The following is a 17,141-nucleotide window of genomic DNA, read 5'->3' as shown; positions in this document are numbered from 1 at the left end:
TGGAGTAGCAGTCTACATCGCTTTTTCTTTACTCTTACTCAAAGACCATTAACAAACCCCACACAGCACTACCATCTTTTTCCTCCTTCCCTTTTTCTCATCATTCTGTAGCACCACCACCCTCATGTTCCCACTCCCCTATATCCTTACACTGGAAGAAGCAGTTCTCAGTCCTGACCTTCTGCCTCCACTCTGCGTCGATTCAATGAAGATGTCAAGAGGGAAGCTCCCGCTCTCCGTCATGGCGGTCGTCATCAGTGCCGTAGCATTGGCTGGGGTGATCTTCACCGAGGACCTCCGAGCTCTCACCGGTACATTCATCTTTAAGCTTATTGCTTGTTCTAGAAAGGATGCAGTTACCAATTCTAGTAAGGTGTCTTCAGGTAACTGCACCTTGCAGCAAGTTCACACCTTTGTAATGCTAAATGTGATTTTTTTTTTTTAATTTTTTTTTGTATGAATTGTTCTTGTTCTTACTAGAGGAAAAAGAAAAGGCCTCTAATGAAGATGATATTGTCGATGAAGATAAAATCTCATTCAATCCAAATGAGTGCAGTGTAATGAATGGGAAGTGGGTTTTCAACAGTTCTAAGAAGCCTCCCTATACTGATCAGACCTGCCCATATGTGGATAGACAAGTGGCTTGTATGAGGAATGGAAGGCCGGATATGGATTACTTGTACTGGGAATGGCAACTAGATGATTGCAACTTGCCTAGGTTAGTGTATTGAAATCTCACTTACCTAAACTTGGTAGTCCTAGGAGTGCTTGAAAAAGGCTTATACATCACATAATGTAACATTACTTCTCATAGATTTGATGCTGCTGATGTGCTTGAAAAGCTAAGAGGAAAGAGGTTGATGTTTGTCGGAGATTCGCTGCAGAGAGGACAATGGGAGTCATTTGTCTGTCTGGTAGAATCTCATATACCAGAAGGACAAAAATCCATGAACCGCAGTCGAAAATTATCCATCTTCAGGGCAGAGGTATTGTGCTTTGACAACTTGTGAAATAGATGAGGCCACAGGTCTAGAACTGATACTATGACTAAGCAGGCTCTTCAATTGATTGATAGGAGTACAATGCTACAATAGAATTCTACTGGGCACCGTTTCTTGTGGAGTCCAATTCTGATGCCCACATTATCATTGACACAAGCAAGAGAATTTTACATGTAGATTCCGTTTCCAAGCATGCGCAACATTGGATAGGAGCTGACATCCTTATTTTTAACACCTATGTTTGGTGGATGAGCGGTCATAGGATCAAATCTGTGTAAGTGCTGACTTCTGACACTGCTCTTCATTTGGCAATTCAAGTCTAAGAAGAGAATGTACTTTATTATGCAGTTATTATGTCTTCATGATGTTACTGTATTCAGGTGGGGTTCATTTGCTAATGGGGATGAAGGGTTCGAGGAGCTGGATGCTGTTGTTGCTTATAGAATTGGTCTGAAGACATGGGCCAATTGGATAGATTCTAATGTGAATCCAAATATGACCAGAGTGTTCTTTATTACAATGTCCCCCGCACACATAAGGTATTCCAATGTTTTCTGAGCTTTTAAACAATACTGAAATGTAAACTCAAAAATCTTTGATTTTTTTCCTCTCACTCATTGCAGGAGCTCAGACTGGAACCACAAGAAGGGGATCAAATGCTACAATGAAACAAGACCTGTCATGAAGAGAGGATACTGGGGAAGTGGATCAGATAAAGGGATGATGAATGTGGTTGCAAGTGTTGTTGGACGAATGAAAGTCCCTGTCACTATAGTGAACATAACACAACTTTCAGAGTACCGAATCGATGGCCATGCATCAGTTTATACAGAATCACAAGGACAGAAGTTAACCAATAAGCAGAAGGCTAGACCAAGACTCTACGCTGATTGCATTCACTGGTGCTTGCCAGGAGTTCCAGATACATGGAATCAGCTTCTTTATGCTTATTTGTGAAATGAAGGGCTGAACAAAGACATGTAACAATTCAATTCAAATTTCCCAGGTTTCTTTCCATCCCATTACCACAATGCTTCAAAGACAAGATTATATTGTTTAATCACCTTCATATGAGACAAATAAGACAATGAATTAAGCTATACCTAAAGTGAATTAGGCACTGATGGTGAGTGCTGAAGTTGCCACTTCGGCCATTCTTGGCTTCATGTTGACCATTTTGACAGGGGCCTTCCTAGTGGCAAGAGAAGTAGGTAGAAGGAGATCATAGGCCGAAAAATGAGTGATCCAGATTGTTTGACCACCGAGCATCCCCCTCAATAGCCTCAACCACACTTGCACCCCCAGCGACCATCAATCTCGTAGAATTCTGCAGCACCGAAATTAAAACAAATTAAAACAAAATATTCTCATACTCCTTAGGATTGTCTACCGAAAGGAGAAGAGTGAACTTGGTATTGGCCTTAAGGTTAATCACCTGTGGAAAGAACTTTAAAAGATCATTCTATGCTTGTAGGCCTCTTTTGTGGCGGGTGTGTTGTGTGGGTATATGTGCTGCATCATTCTATCCGTGACCAAAGATGAAGATAGAAGTATTTTGGTGAAATTGAAGTTAGAGACAGAAAACAGAGACAATAGAAAAATGATGGATAGAAAGATAAGTACACGAATTACATGTTCTGCTGCATGAGCCTTCAGTCCATCAATCCAACTGCAGCCAACACCATCACTAAACTGCTTCTTTTGCCTACAGAGAATATGCTGCAGAGTCGAGAGATGCAATTTCTTATCCAAGAAAAGCACACAAGCTTCCACTCCCCATGCAGATGTTGCTTTATTATCTCTTAACCAATCATACAGTGAAGAGTTTTTATCTGTAAATGAAATGATACAACTGAAATCATCATTAAAGCCATATATGCAAAGGTGCCTAGTGGAAATATAAATTAATGGCATCCAAAAAGCTCATCTGAGCCTTGACCAGAGATCACCAACTTCACTCCTAATGATTTAAATCTTCTGAGCCGTAAGAAACATGGGCGTGCTAGCGATGGTTGTATTGGCATCACACTTTTCTGATGCAATAGATTACATCCTTGACAGCATCGACTCCATCCTATCAGTTAATATGAAACCTAGAAGTTCTGTAACTGAACAAAAGTTCGCCTTTACAAAGAAGGCACATAAGGAAGCCTACTACTTTTCAGTGCTTGAACAGTGAAGTACTCATGGTGGACAATTCCCAGATAATCAGCAATCTCCCTTGCAGCCAACAAATTTAGTGAGCCCTGCAAGAAAAGGGGGATATGATCAAAACTGCAGAACTTCCATGTTCCTCGGGAAACTCGAAGGAAAAAGATTATGGAGCCTTTTGTCGATGTCTAAGTCTTTTACTTCTTGATCTGATGGACTCGACTGATCAATCTCCAGATTCTTCCTGATACCAACATTATAAACAGGGGAAGTTGGAGTCTGCATCCTGATTTGACTCCAAATTTACATTTAGTTTCTGCAGCTGCCATTTTATTCATGAACTATTATTTCAATAGCCATTTAGTATTTAGTCTCTGATCCTTGTATAAAATGAGCCTAACTGTGTATTGGGAGCTAAATGTAAATAATTAACTGTGCAAAGACCAGGTGTGCAATAGCAGTCATGCAAAAGACCAGGTGCTGAGTTCCCGTATAAATACATGTTGGTCATGGGCCAAAATCCCATTCTTGGACATATGTCAACAAGTATATGCAATGCCAATTCCAAATGATCCACCCAAATTCCTCTCCCTTTTATGGCCCAAAACAACCTTTGATCATTTAAATATCACTGCCATGTGACTGACTATGCCAATAAATTAATCGTTTCTTCTTCTTCTTCTCCTTTTGAGGGGAAGTATTTGGTTCTCACAACCTTGGTCCAGGTTTAGTTCATCGAGGCACAAGATGTGTGATCAGAGGTGTGCTAGGTAAATCTCGGGCTTATCTTTTGTGTCCTGGTAACGCAATAAAATGTTAAAGCTATCTCATGACTTAAACATGTGGATATAGGTCCCTGTTAGCAAGTATTTAAACAGGTGGATGTACGTCTCTCTTGGGTCTTGGCAAGTAAGACCACTGATGTTTCCATATTGTGGCTTCGAAGATTGCTTTGAGTTGTTATTCAGTAGCCAACAAGCGAAAGTTATGCTATTGCTGGAACACAAAGCAATCATAGTTTATTAGTCAGGGTTAGTATGGAAAGTAAGAATGAAAAAAAAAAAAAAAAAAATATTACGCGAACCGGTGGGCAGTAGGAAGAGGAATAGCGTAGAAAATAATCCTTCAACGTCGCATGTTCTTCTCCACTCTAGAAAGGAGAATTCAGACAGATTAAAGATCTAGGACAAGTCCTTGAACGGAAGATGCCAAAGCGTGGTTGGTTCAAGACGGATACAGGTGAAGCAGTGAGGGAACGTGAGAAAAGTGCTGAAAAAGTAGTGTAATTATGAGTGACGACATGGAAAGCCAACCTGGGCTGTGGCCAGTTAATGTTAGGTGGAAGATGTTCGAAAGGTTGAATTATTAACTCTTAGAAAGAAGTATGACAAGATATGAAGGCATTGGATGCATGTTAGTGGTGTCTGGATTGGTTTCTTGCCCAACACTAACTACACAATCTTGGCTGTAACGCTAATTTGGAACTCATTCTCTAGGAGATGACGTGGATGTGTAGGCAGTTCTAACACCTGAATACGAAGTCACCACCATGATGTACTTCAAGCAAGTTCTGTGAATTGTCGTTCTTTGGCTTTTGTTGACAAAATTTATAGTCAAAACCAAGAAATATCCAGAACTAACTTTCTACAGTGGATATATCTTGCATCAAAAATAATTCAAATTGGGTTTCCTTTACTCGTATATCACACCGATACCATGCAGCAAATTTGGGATCCACGTTTAGATCATCCACTGGTCACTTTGAATTCCATGCAGACGAAGTTCGGAGTGCTTTGAGATCTATGCTATGATGGAGTTCGGAGTGCTTTGAGATCTGTGCTATGGGTGATCCGATGATGGATTTGTATGAAGGAAGGTGAATCTTTCTTTCGCCTAAAAGATGCAATCTTGGAACTAGGACTCATGGTCTCAACATTTGGGACCACTGCCAAGCAGTAAGAAGGGACTAAGGAAGAAGAAATTATACCCTTCACCATATGCATTACATGGTTATGCATCATGTCAATCATGCATCTTGGTTCCTGTAGATCTCATTCATCATATGCTTGTCTTATATTACCTTCCCTCGTTATCTTATCTCAGTTTGCTTCTGTGATGTATCATTGACATAGTGCACATGATGTAGGATATAAATTTTTTTAAGAATTATATCTCTTCAGATGACTTGGTACCAACAATGCATTTACCATTACTATTATACCATAGATAACAAGTCGATTCCCATAAAATTTTAGTTTTATACCTCAGCTTCTACCCTGATTAGATGCAGCCGCACCAACCGTGTCAGATGTGCCTCACCGTGATAGGGATACTCTAATGAACGCGAACACGCTCTACGGGTCCTGACATTATTCCTCGGAGGTTGATATATTATCCAAACAACTGGTGGGAGAGGGGGGACCCTCTAACTTCAGTTGGCGTTTGTTCTCACTTTAAAAGAGCGTACGTGACTTCCCTCCAGCCATCCTTAAAAACAGAACGCCTCGTAATTCCTCGTATAACAAGCAAATGAGTACATGAAAAAGTAGAAGGTTGCGTGTTTTTACTTGGTTCAAATATAAAGCTACAGACTACTTTTTATACTGGAATTCATTAATCTATCCGCCACCCCTCTTTAAACCTTGGTGAGATTAGTTGATGGCTCTCACAAGCATGTTGTTGATTGCTACTCCGATTCAACCAGGATTCTCAGCAGTGCACAGGTTGCAGCATAGAATATTGTGCATTTGAACGACTATCAAATAACATGCATCGTGAATGATACGTTACATATTTGCGGATCATTTTATTTGATAGCTGTCCATCTTTAAAATTGGATCATCATTGAGAATTATACAGTATTTTATGGTGCAGCCTATGTACCATAGATTATCTGTGTTTTGCTTCATTATTATAGAGATGTTTTGTTTTTAGATTAGTACCGGCCACAAAGATTATCACGTCTCCGACCCGAGATTGTGAATCGAGGGTCATGGCAATCACCGCATACTTATAGAAAACTCTTCCCATAAGCATGCAAGGCATCTTATCATGATATCTTAAAACAACAGCGGAATAATTAGTCAATAATTCAAAATCCAAAATAAAACGATCTAAATTTCTTCTTTAATATCTCAATAAATTTAACAATGATTCATAGGCCTTACATCAAATTCAATAAGACTTTCAATCTAAAATAAAAGTATAGGGATTCTGCTTCTGATCACTCTTCTATTCATATCTTGTATCATCTTAATTCCTCAACATCTGTAAAAACAATAAAAATAGGAGGTAATGAACTAGACAGCCCAGTAAGCAATGATCACTTTTCAACAGATTTCATCAGGCATTTAAGTAAATCATTATTTATAGAAAATAAGCATATAGAGTTCATCAAATCGAAATCAATTTCAATTATGTAACATAATTTATGCCAAATAAATTTCTTTTTCGAAAATTCAAGTTTCTTTCGAGATTTCAATTTCTTTCGTTCTTAAATTCGTTTCGTCAACCATGAGCTATGACCATATTTTTCCTGTGGCAGGGTCATAATACCGCATATCTGCTTGCGGTAGGCTGCAAATCATCTGGCAGTCATGTCCTTTGGAACCGCTGGTCTCGCTGGCGGTTTGTCGCTGGTCTCTCTGGCGACATGTCGCTGGTCTCGCTGGCGACATAAACCCTCAGGATAATCAATTGCCAATGTATATGCCCCCATTGACGGGGTCCTTTACATAGTCAGGTTGTCAATTCATAATGTTTCTTATATCATAATTCTTCATAAATCATATTTCATATTCTAATTTCGATAATAAAATATAAAATCATGTAGTATCGAAATCAATCAATATAATGCATCATGAAATCAATATGTTCAATCATGCTTCATCATTTCAAATAAGATATTTTCATAACAAAATACCATTCATTCAATTCATGCATCGTTTCACAAATCATGTCAGAAAAATATATTATAATTTATCGATAAATCTAAAAAAAGTGAAACATTACTTACCTCGAACGCATTCCAATAAATCCACATAATTCTATAAATTTTCTTCCAAAAATTATGTTCATAGATCATATCGCGATATCCCGTGATCAAACATCCACAATCCTATACAGAATCAATTTCAATAATTAGAAAGAATACGAATATCATATTTTAATGGTTTAGATTGGGTCCGATCATCTAATTTCATCTAATCAAAATCTAATTAGGACCTAAACGATCCAAGGTTTGACTATCAGATCAAATCGGATTCGAAGTGATAGGACCGAGATTTCTTCATCGATTTCATAAAATCAAGTAGAGAGAAAATCAGAGGAGAGAGAATTCATGAGGTACAATTCGAATTGATCAGGTGACACAAATCTAACATTACGATTGGTCCAATATCTCGATTGGTGAAATCAACATGATCAAATTAAGTCATGACTAGATCGAAATCATGGATCATCAAATCTAAAGATTCATGGTCTGATTAAGGTGGGTGCCAGTATGCTGTCTGACAATCATGGATCAGGGTTCTTCATTAGAATCAGATCAGGACTATTAAAAGAAATTTTCTTCATTCACTAACCTTTTTAGAGAGAGAATCAATCAAGAGAGAGAATATTTTAGAGAGTGAAAATTTTAGAGAGAGAAAATTCTAGAGAGAGAAAATTCATTTTGAATTCTTCAGAAAATATGATTCAACAAATCCGATCGATCAGATCAAATCATACTGAAATTATCATGTGGATAATTCAATAAAATCTAAAAATACCTGATCTGATCAAAGTGGATGTCGGTGTACCGTCGAACGATCACAGATCAAAAATCCATCACGAAGATCATTTAAATTCATCATCATTCTTCTCAAAATTCTATAAATCTTAGGAGAGAGAAATAATCTTGAGAGAGGATTCTAGAGAGAGAAAGTCCAATTCTAGAGAGAAAAAATACTAGTTCAAGTTGAAGGGAGAAAGGGAAGAGAGAGAAACTCTCTTTCTCATATTTTATTATTTATATTATTATTTATTAATTAATTTAATAATTTTTCTTTTCTTTTCTTTTCTCTCTCTTTTTTTTTCTTTTTCTTCAAGGAAAAGAGATGAGAAAAATCCTATTATTATTATTATATTATTATTATTTTATTTTTTTCTTCTCTTTTTTCTTTTTTTTTTCTTTTCTTTTTTTTTCTTTTTTCTTTTCTTTTCCTTCTTTTTCTTTTCTTTTTCTTCTTTTTCCGTGGGTTTCTTTTGGGCCGAAACAGGGGACCGTGAGATCCCCTCGTTCGCTGGCTGGCCGGCGGCGCAGCCGGCGTGGGGCGGCCGTCGACAGGAGGGGAGGCGATCCAGCGGCAAGAGGAGGCCAAACCGGTGGTCGGCGATGACCACCGACGACGGAAAAATGGCAAAAAAAGAAGATTCTTCCGCAACAAAATCCGACGACTCTGGTCGCCGGCGAGCATGCACATCGGCACGGGAAGGAATGGGGAGAAGAGAGGAAGGGGAGGAGGCTTACCTCCGTCGCCGGTGAAGCTTTTCCGGCGAGAAATTGGACGGCACAGGGACGGTCTTCCACGGGATTTTTCCGGCGATTGCCGTCGATTGAGCTTAAAATTTTCAATGGAAAGGAGAGAGGAGGGATCTCCTCCTTAAATAGGGCCGGAGGGAGGTCGTCTCTGACTCCGATTGGGAGTCGGCGAGAGGAGGAAGAAGACTCCCTTTTCTATTTTTTTTTTTTTTTTGGGCTTTGTTACATGGGCTGGGATTCTCACTCGGGTTGGGCCATCACAAAGATAATAGGGGTCGATTTTGATTATATCTTGGTATAGCTGTTTTGACAAGATATATTGTCTTGGAGGCGTGAATGCTTTTTTAGAATTTTCTATTCTCTTGTACTCTGCAATTTCCATAATTCAAAATAGTAAAAATTTTTATTTTTTTTATTTATGATTTTTTTATTTTGATTTGAAAATTTTTTACATAAATTTTGTATGTTTGCATTGATCTTTGTCTCTCTGATTCCTTATTCATTGATATCTTGCTACAAAAATTATCTAAAAATATGTGGGCACAACTTACAGTACGTGTTTGGTGGTCACACCTGAGAAAAGAAGCAAAGGGGTGGGAGCTGGTGACCACACTCAGAACAGAACTGGTTAAATGATAGTTTTCATTATTTTCAGTGAACATGGGGAGCAGCAGGTCTACTTTATCGGAAAGGGACTGGGGACTCGTCAAATATTATACAGGACCATCAAGGAGGATATGATCTCCATGGATGGCATCCTCCAAGCCGAACCATTAGATATAGTGAAAGAAATTAAAAAAATACAACTCTTTTAACTGTGATACACGCGAACAGTTTATTGATGGGTTTTGACATAATGTGGTCCGTCCTCCCATTGAGAATAAGCTACTGAATGGATTGTTTGAGGTTCATGGGCCAATGAATTGATGCAAACAGTATGATAGAACTCCCATAGTTAGTGTGCTTATTATACTGCAATCAAAAGTTGAGACATCACCATGTCCATGCTATAGATTTTAAAATTTGATAGTTTTACAGGCTCGATCTCCATCGATCAATATTCATCTTATACCTAATGCAAGCATATTCCATCTACCCTATCACCAAAGAAAAAGAAAAGTATCACCAACCCATATTGTTTTTTAGCAATTATATTCAACCCATATGAGAGTGATAAGAAGAGATATATATGATTTCATTTGCTATAAACACATGAGTGTAAGGTCTCTTAGTCTTGATACGAGAGATTTTGAGTTCCAGTCCTTGCTGCAGTGCTTGATAACGATTGCGAATCTTCCTTCTCAAGACATACACATATAGGTAACACAAACCAATACTAATACATGACTGTGACTTGCTTAACTACCCTGTTTTTTGAACAGATTCTCTGCATACAAAGTAATGCATGAGAAAGCTCTATCAATTTTGTTTGGACCTTCTCCTACCTTGGGGCAATTTGGGGATCTTGTTGCAGTAGGTAGGAAAAATAATGAAATAAATAGTAAAATAAAATAAAAAAATGAACAAGAACATGTAATATTTATGTGGTACGATTTATTGACTTGTGTCCATGGACAGAGACGATGCAAAAATTTTACTATACAAAACTAAAAGTTACATAATACAAGATTTTCTTATAAATCTTAACCCCAAACATACTCAATTACTCAATAGAGTAAGTTGATCTCAACTCAAATTAGTCTCAACCTCGGCTCTAAAATATGCTCGTTTTGCTCGTTGCGCTCTGCTCTACTCCAAAAAGGTCTTTTTTTGTCTTTTTAGAGTTTCTTAATTAACTTAAAGACATATCCAACAGCTCCTTTCATAGTAGATGCCATAGAGTGCACCTACTCAAGGACCTTGCAATTTTCCCTAGAATACCAAAAAAAAGGGAAAGGAGGAAAAAAAAAGTAGAAGCTGCATAAGAAAAGAAATTAAAGTTAGAACCAAATTAATTAATAATCTCAAATCCAAGCCAAAACTTAGGAGGCATACTACACATATCAAACATCTAATCGACCATGTCAGCCATCATGTACCAAATAGAGACTAGGACCCGCATAGGATCCTAACTTGAGTGCACGGATCCGTCGGGGACAATCATAACAATGAGCTCATGATGCAGGACAGAGGGAGGAAAGAGAAGAAAAGGAGGAGAAGAAGATAGAGAAAGAGAGAGAGAGAGAGAGAGCAACTTTATATTCTCAAATCTTAAATTCCTTTTAATGCAAATTATTCTCTTGATTATATAGCAATACATTTACATAGACAGATCAAAACTCTAATAACAGCCCGCATACTCATAAAATTCTAATTCTAGAGCCCACACAAAAATAAAATTTCTCAATTAATTTCTGAATAAAATAAATTTTTAATATCTATATTTATATTTAACAAAAGCGTATCTATATTTCTTATCAGATGGTTCTTCCTTGGTCCAAGGATGAGCACTGCTAGGAGTCCTCGTCTTCTTGCTTGACATTGTCGCTCCACCTCTCCACAAATGCCTCCGTCTGAGCCTGGGGAACCAGCCTGCCTTCATCGTGGATCCGGACTTGTTAAGATGACGGAGGAGGAGAGGCGGCGTCAAGTTTGGGTGATCGAGCTTACCACATCGGAAAATTTCATGCCGGGAGCCCGGTGCCACGGGACGGACGGACGAACCGGTATATTGATCAAATCGACCGGCTTCCTGCCTTCGCCTTGATCATCTGGAACCGGTATTACGGCCCAGACGTACCCGTTGACCGCAGAACTATGTACGAACAACTACAGGGCCAACGAAAGCGAGAATGCGACCATTTCCGTAGAAGTCGCATGATGAGTGAATAATTTTTTTTGACTTATTTTCTTCTCTATTTTACACACCAAATCAATCAGAGCCCAGTCACCCGACTTGGTAAACGTTGCAGGAGTCCACCCACCCACTTGCTTAAATTCCCATCCGGCAAATCCAGTCATACCGATAGCTGCCTCCCACCCAACGATAAACAAATTCGAAACTTCTTGCCCCGCTTAGCTGCTTCTTGTACCAAGACACCCACCGAATAAAGGACCCTCTCCTTTCGTAAGCTTACATGTTACTCCTCCACTCACACCCAGGAAAAGAAAACAAACATTTTTTTAATTTCTTTTTTATGATGAGGGAGGTTTATAACCACTCAAAAAAAAAAAAAAAAAAAAAAAAACAAATGTTACTTACTCCTTGGCCCCCCACCGCCTTCATCATCAACTATATTCCTAGAAGAGAGCTTTTTTTAGTTTAGCCTGTAGTGGGAGCTGAGTAAAGAAAAGGAATGCAACTCCTACCATCTCAACCAAGCGAGCCGCCCGCTCAAGAAAGCCTCATCCCACCAAACCACCTCTCCCCTCGATAAACCGACTCCTTAATTTCCCTCCTCTCCACAACCCCAACCCCTCCCTCTATATCCACTCCTCCATATCCATCTACTCCCCCGCTCTTTCGTGATTCCACCACCCTCGGAATTCCAATCCCTTGATCCGATGCCTTTCGCTCGCCGGAAGACATCACCACTTTTCCTGTCGGAGACGTTCATCATGAAGCACGCGGCATTCCACGGCCGGAAGAATGGTAACCTCTCGATCTTCGTCGTTGTCTTCTCGGTCTTCCTCTTTGCGTTGTTCGTATACAACGAGAACATCAGGTCCATTGCCGAGTTCCCCTTCTCCTCCGGCACCAGAACCAAATCCCAGGAGGTCGCTGACCAACACCAAGACCTCTCCTCCACCCAAGAAGACTTCCAGGTCAGGAACCACCACCAAATTACAAAGCTCCAGGAGAGCTCAACAACGGAGGTGGAGGCCCGACAAGAAGGGCAAGGGGAGAGGCCCATAAAGGTGGCTTTCACGGATGAGGACGGCCCCAGGGTTCGGCTACCGGTGCTCGAGGAGGAAGAGGAGGCGGCGGCCCACGAGGAGCGAGCAGCCGAGACCGGGCCTACTAAGGAGAAGGTCGGAAGAGAGGAGAGCTTGGACAGCGTGCCGGAGGGGTGCGATCTGTTCACCGGCAAGTGGGTGTACGACAACGTGACACGCCCGATTTACGAGGAGCATGAGTGCGAGTTCCTCACGGAGCAGGTTACGTGCATGAGGAATGGAAGGAAGGACGATTCCTACCAGAAGTGGAGGTGGCAGCCTCGCGATTGCAACTTGCCTCGGTGAGTATGAGCGAGTAGTTTTAGTAATTAACTTCATTGTTTTGATTTGATTCGATTCAAGGACACAATTATTGATTAGTTGGAACTTTTTATGTGATATTTTTTTTTTAAAAAAATTCCTTTATTATAAGGTTTGATGCGAGGATATTGTTGGAGAGGCTAAGAGGGAAGAGGCTAATGTTTGTGGGGGACTCGTTGAACCGGAACCAGTGGGAGTCCATGGTGTGCCTGGTCCAGTCTGTGGTTCCTCCGGGCAAGAAGACCCTCGTTAAGAATGGCTCCCTCAATGTCTTCCGGGCCGAGGTGACCGGTTTGCATCGAAATTCGTGCGACCAGATTTACTGTAACTGCAACATTTTGATTGAATGATGATATGGAAAGTTAATTATCGATCTGCAGCGATTTGATTGAAATTATTTGGAATGTGAAGGAGTATAATGCTACGGTGGAGTTCTACTGGGCACCGTTCTTGGTAGAATCGAACTCGGACGATCCAAACGTGCACAGCATCCAGAACCGGATCATCATGCCAGAATCGATCAAGAAGCATGGGAAGAATTGGAAGGGAGTGGACTACCTCATCTTTAATACCTACATCTGGTGGATGAACACCTTTAACATGAAAGTCCTGTAAGTATTTGTCTAAGAAATTCGGAATGCTTTCATATTCTGATGGTGCAGATGTTTTGTTGACAGCATTGTGATTTGGAGTAAACAGGAAAGGATCATTCGATGAGGGAGCAACGGAGTATGATGAGGTAGACCGGCCTAAAGCCTACAGGAGGGTCCTGAAAACATGGGCTAAGTGGGTGGAAAAGAATGTGGATCCCCAGCGAACAATGGTCTTCTTCATGAGCACGTCCCCTAATCATATCAAGTAATGGCAGCATCTCTCCCACTCCCCCCTCCTTTTTTTTCTTTTCCTCCTTTGCACTGAGACAATAACTACTCGGCCATTTAGATAGGACGAATAATTCAAATTCTTTCATTGCGTGGCCGTTGGATCGTATTTTGCATAACTTTTGAAGTGTGACTTATACTCTATGATTTGTGCTGATTGATGGAGGGAAAAGTTGGATAGTTTTGAAAGCTGTACAAAGCACAATCCAATGATTGGCCCATGCAACCCGAACCCATAGCTAGCTAGTTGCATCCATATGTGATTTAGATGATCTATCCACCTCCATACCCTTCCTTCTCCCGATTTAGATGATCTAGATGACATGGTACAAACACAAGCAAGAAAACTCCATCAATCAGCAAGAATTGATACATGTTTCATCCACTATGGCTAATTATGTGCATGTCCAGTTGCTGCAATGTGGTTGCCAAGGCAAGGCTAGCAAGATCGATGGCCTCTGTAGCTAGCAGAATCTTATCATTCTTACTATTTGGCGGAGCCACCAGCAGTCCGTTCATTGAATTATTAACGGTTAAAGGCATCCCAAAAAGTTTGCTACCAAAAAAAAAAAAAAAAGGCATCATAAAGTTCAGACATGACCCCTCCCCCCCCCCCCCCAAAAAAAAAGAGAGCCACGACAAACATGTAGCAAAAACAATGACCCTAAAAAGATTGGATCCTTTATAGGCTTCTGCCCCACCCATGTGTCACCGAGCACTGGTGCAACCCTTTCCTTTATAACTTTACAAACTCTCACATGATAATTATATTCTAATAACACGCTTCCTTTCTCGCCAAAATATTCTATCTTATTAGCTCGCGATCATTACAAGTCCGGGTCCTAAGATCTTTGTCTTGAAGCAACCCTTGGTTGCTATATATGCGCCAGGCTACATCAATTATTGACACCACATGTTGTCTTGCTATCATAATTAACCATCAAGTACCCAGACCATTTGCTGTTTAATTCGTGTTAGAACATTATTAGATTAAATTATTACGTCTAATAATGCTGATCGATGCTTATAATACTTAGGAGCGACGAGTGGGACAATCCAAACGGGATAAAATGCGCCCTGGAGACGCAACCGGTGATAGACCTTCCGCACGCGCTGGACGTGGGGACGGACTGGCGGCTGTTCGACCTGGCGAGCAACGTGACGAGGTCGATGCGGAGGGTGGCGGTGTGGTTCGTGAGCATCACCGCGCTGTCGGAGCTCCGGAAGGACGCGCACACCTCCGTCCACACGCTGCGGCAGGGGAAGCTGCTGACGCCGGAGCAGCAGGCGGATCCGGCCAAGTTCGCCGACTGCATCCATTGGTGCCTTCCGGGTCTCCCGGACACGTGGAACGAGTTCCTCTACGCCCGTATCGCCTCCAGTCCTCGGCGCCTCTGACCGATTGATGATAGATACGCTTTTTTCTTTTTTCTTTTTTTTTTTTTTTGTTGTATTTTTATTTTTTTTTCTTACTGTATTTTGCATTTTTTGGAATCATCTTGGGGTGGCGTGGAAGAAAGTTAAAGGGGAAGAAGAATTATTAATTAGGCGACTGGGGAAGAGCTGGCAATGACGTTGACTTGTTAAGCTGTTGGAGAATTTATTAGATGACCAGGTCAATGGACCAGTTCGATAGCCACTCGCCACGTTACCCTCCGTGTATTTAAAGTTTTCGTGATCAGATGAGGGATGTCACCTGGACTTATCCTCAGATTTGAATTTATCCATCAGATCTGGTCCATCTAATAATTTCTCAATTTGTCGGTCATCACCATCGTAGCGATGATGAAAATGGTTATCACGGACCAATCGTTTCTTAACAGTATTTTTTATTTACAAATGGACAGGGAAATTAGTAAGTGTAAACTCGAAAAATTCTTGGAAAATGATATTTTGTTTTTGGATGAACCCTATGACATTGCACAAATGGAGCCAATTGTAAAATATGTTTGGAGGAAGAGTCCTACCTAAAGCTTGTTTAAATTTTACTACATAATTGGCCTAATGATTTTATAAAGCTTATGAGTTAGGCCAATATAACAAGAAGGATTACAGATTATAGATTGGACTAAATTTATTTTTATAAAAATATTTAAAAATAATTTTGGAGTGGATCAACCCATATTCTCTAGGAAAAAAGATCTCTTTTTTCTCTTTGTATGAATGAACTATGAAAGATTTAGTTAACATAGGCTAGATTAGACCTTATATTCTATAATCCTAGAAATCTTATTTCCAATTATAAGAATTCAACATGATTTTTGAAGCAGAACTTTAATTTTATCTGAACAAATAAGTGGAAGCCAAATATATTTATTAAAAAAAGAAGGAAAAAACCCACAATATATATTTTTACCCCTTTTACGGTAAGGGTTTGTTAAAATCTTGTGAGACATTTTTACTGGGAAAACGAAACTATTAAACTTATATGGAATTTATGACCTGCCACGTTGGTTCAAGTTAAAATAGATGGAAAATTCTTTGTGCATCGCGGGCAGTGTAGAAAATCCATCGTGGAGCACATCATTTTATTCTATTGATTCACGTAATCACTGTTTTTCAATATGCATTTAATATCTACAGATCGATTTTTTTTATTTAAAAATTTTGTGTAACGAAAATATCTATGTTCTTTAAAAAATTATGACATTCTATGTTCATGTTATGACATCCTGCGTCTAGAAAGTCATAATTTTTATCTATGGAGTGTCATAATATAATGCAGGATGTCATAATATGCACAAGATGTCATAATTTTTTATAAAAAATAAGAGTATTTTTGTCATTCAAAATTTTCAAATAAAAAAAATAAAATTACAGATATTAAATATGTATTGAAAAGTGGTTGGACAAAAATGCTTCTTCCATATTATGATATCTTAGGCCATATTATGGCATCCTAGACTATAATATACAACAGAATGTCATAATTTTTTTCAAAAAGGAAGAATATTTTCGTCATACAAAATTTTTAAATGAAAAAATCGACCTACATACATTAAATTCATATTGAAAAGCGATGATTATATGAACCAATAAGACAAAATAAAGTGCAGATTTTCTACGCCGGCCCGTGGTGCATAAAGAATTTCTCTAGAAGGGTTAGTTTCGTTAGACAACGTCCAATTAGTCATGTACATGTTGGGTTGGTCCAATTGACTTGAATTGGGCAAGGTTGGATCAAATTTGGCCTATACATGTTGGGTTGGTCCAATTGACTTGAATTGGGCGAGGTTGGATCAAATTTGGCCTACTACAGTGACCTTTGGTAAAATGTGAAAAATCCTGTCTTCTGAAAAGAATCCATAGATTTCAAAAGCATGCCTTGCAATGCATAACTAATTCGCAGAGAGAGAGAGATCATTTGTTGACACTTTTGAGATAGATAAC

At 39.5% G+C, this 17,141-nt stretch overlaps 2 protein-coding genes across 3 annotated transcripts; both read left to right on the top strand.

Annotated features, from left to right (window-relative positions):
* Positions 1-72: 72 nt before the first annotated feature.
* On the top strand, positions 73-2,164 carry LOC105057108 (probable xylan O-acetyltransferase 8). Of its 2 annotated transcripts, none has more exons than XM_010939571.4 (6): positions 73-383; positions 481-718; positions 815-986; positions 1,076-1,275; positions 1,382-1,540; positions 1,625-2,164. In XM_010939571.4, exons 1-6 carry the CDS (start codon positions 125-127, stop codon positions 1,956-1,958), a joined length of 1,362 nt encoding a protein of 453 aa, XP_010937873.1. In that variant the 5' UTR covers positions 73-124; the 3' UTR covers positions 1,959-2,164. The 2 variants fall into 2 exon arrangements, with proteins under 2 accessions (XP_010937873.1, XP_010937874.1); XM_010939572.4 differs by having other exon boundaries at positions 77-311; positions 1,625-2,152.
* A 9,787-nt stretch (positions 2,165-11,951) lies between these two features.
* LOC105057109 (xylan O-acetyltransferase 1) lies at positions 11,952-15,390 on the top strand. Its single transcript, XM_010939574.3, has 5 exons — positions 11,952-12,851; positions 12,983-13,154; positions 13,282-13,481; positions 13,570-13,728; positions 14,789-15,390. Exons 1-5 carry the CDS (start codon positions 12,178-12,180, stop codon positions 15,147-15,149), a joined length of 1,566 nt encoding a protein of 521 aa, XP_010937876.1. The 5' UTR covers positions 11,952-12,177; the 3' UTR covers positions 15,150-15,390.
* The last annotated feature ends 1,751 nt before the right edge of the window (positions 15,391-17,141 follow it).

This window comes from Elaeis guineensis, chromosome 14 (genome assembly GCF_000442705.2).
Source record: "Elaeis guineensis isolate ETL-2024a chromosome 14, EG11, whole genome shotgun sequence".
Classification (NCBI taxonomy): Eukaryota; Viridiplantae; Streptophyta; class Magnoliopsida; order Arecales; family Arecaceae; genus Elaeis; species Elaeis guineensis.
The sequence above is the reverse complement of the archived record's forward strand: the minus strand, read 5'-3'. Positions and strand labels throughout refer to the sequence as shown.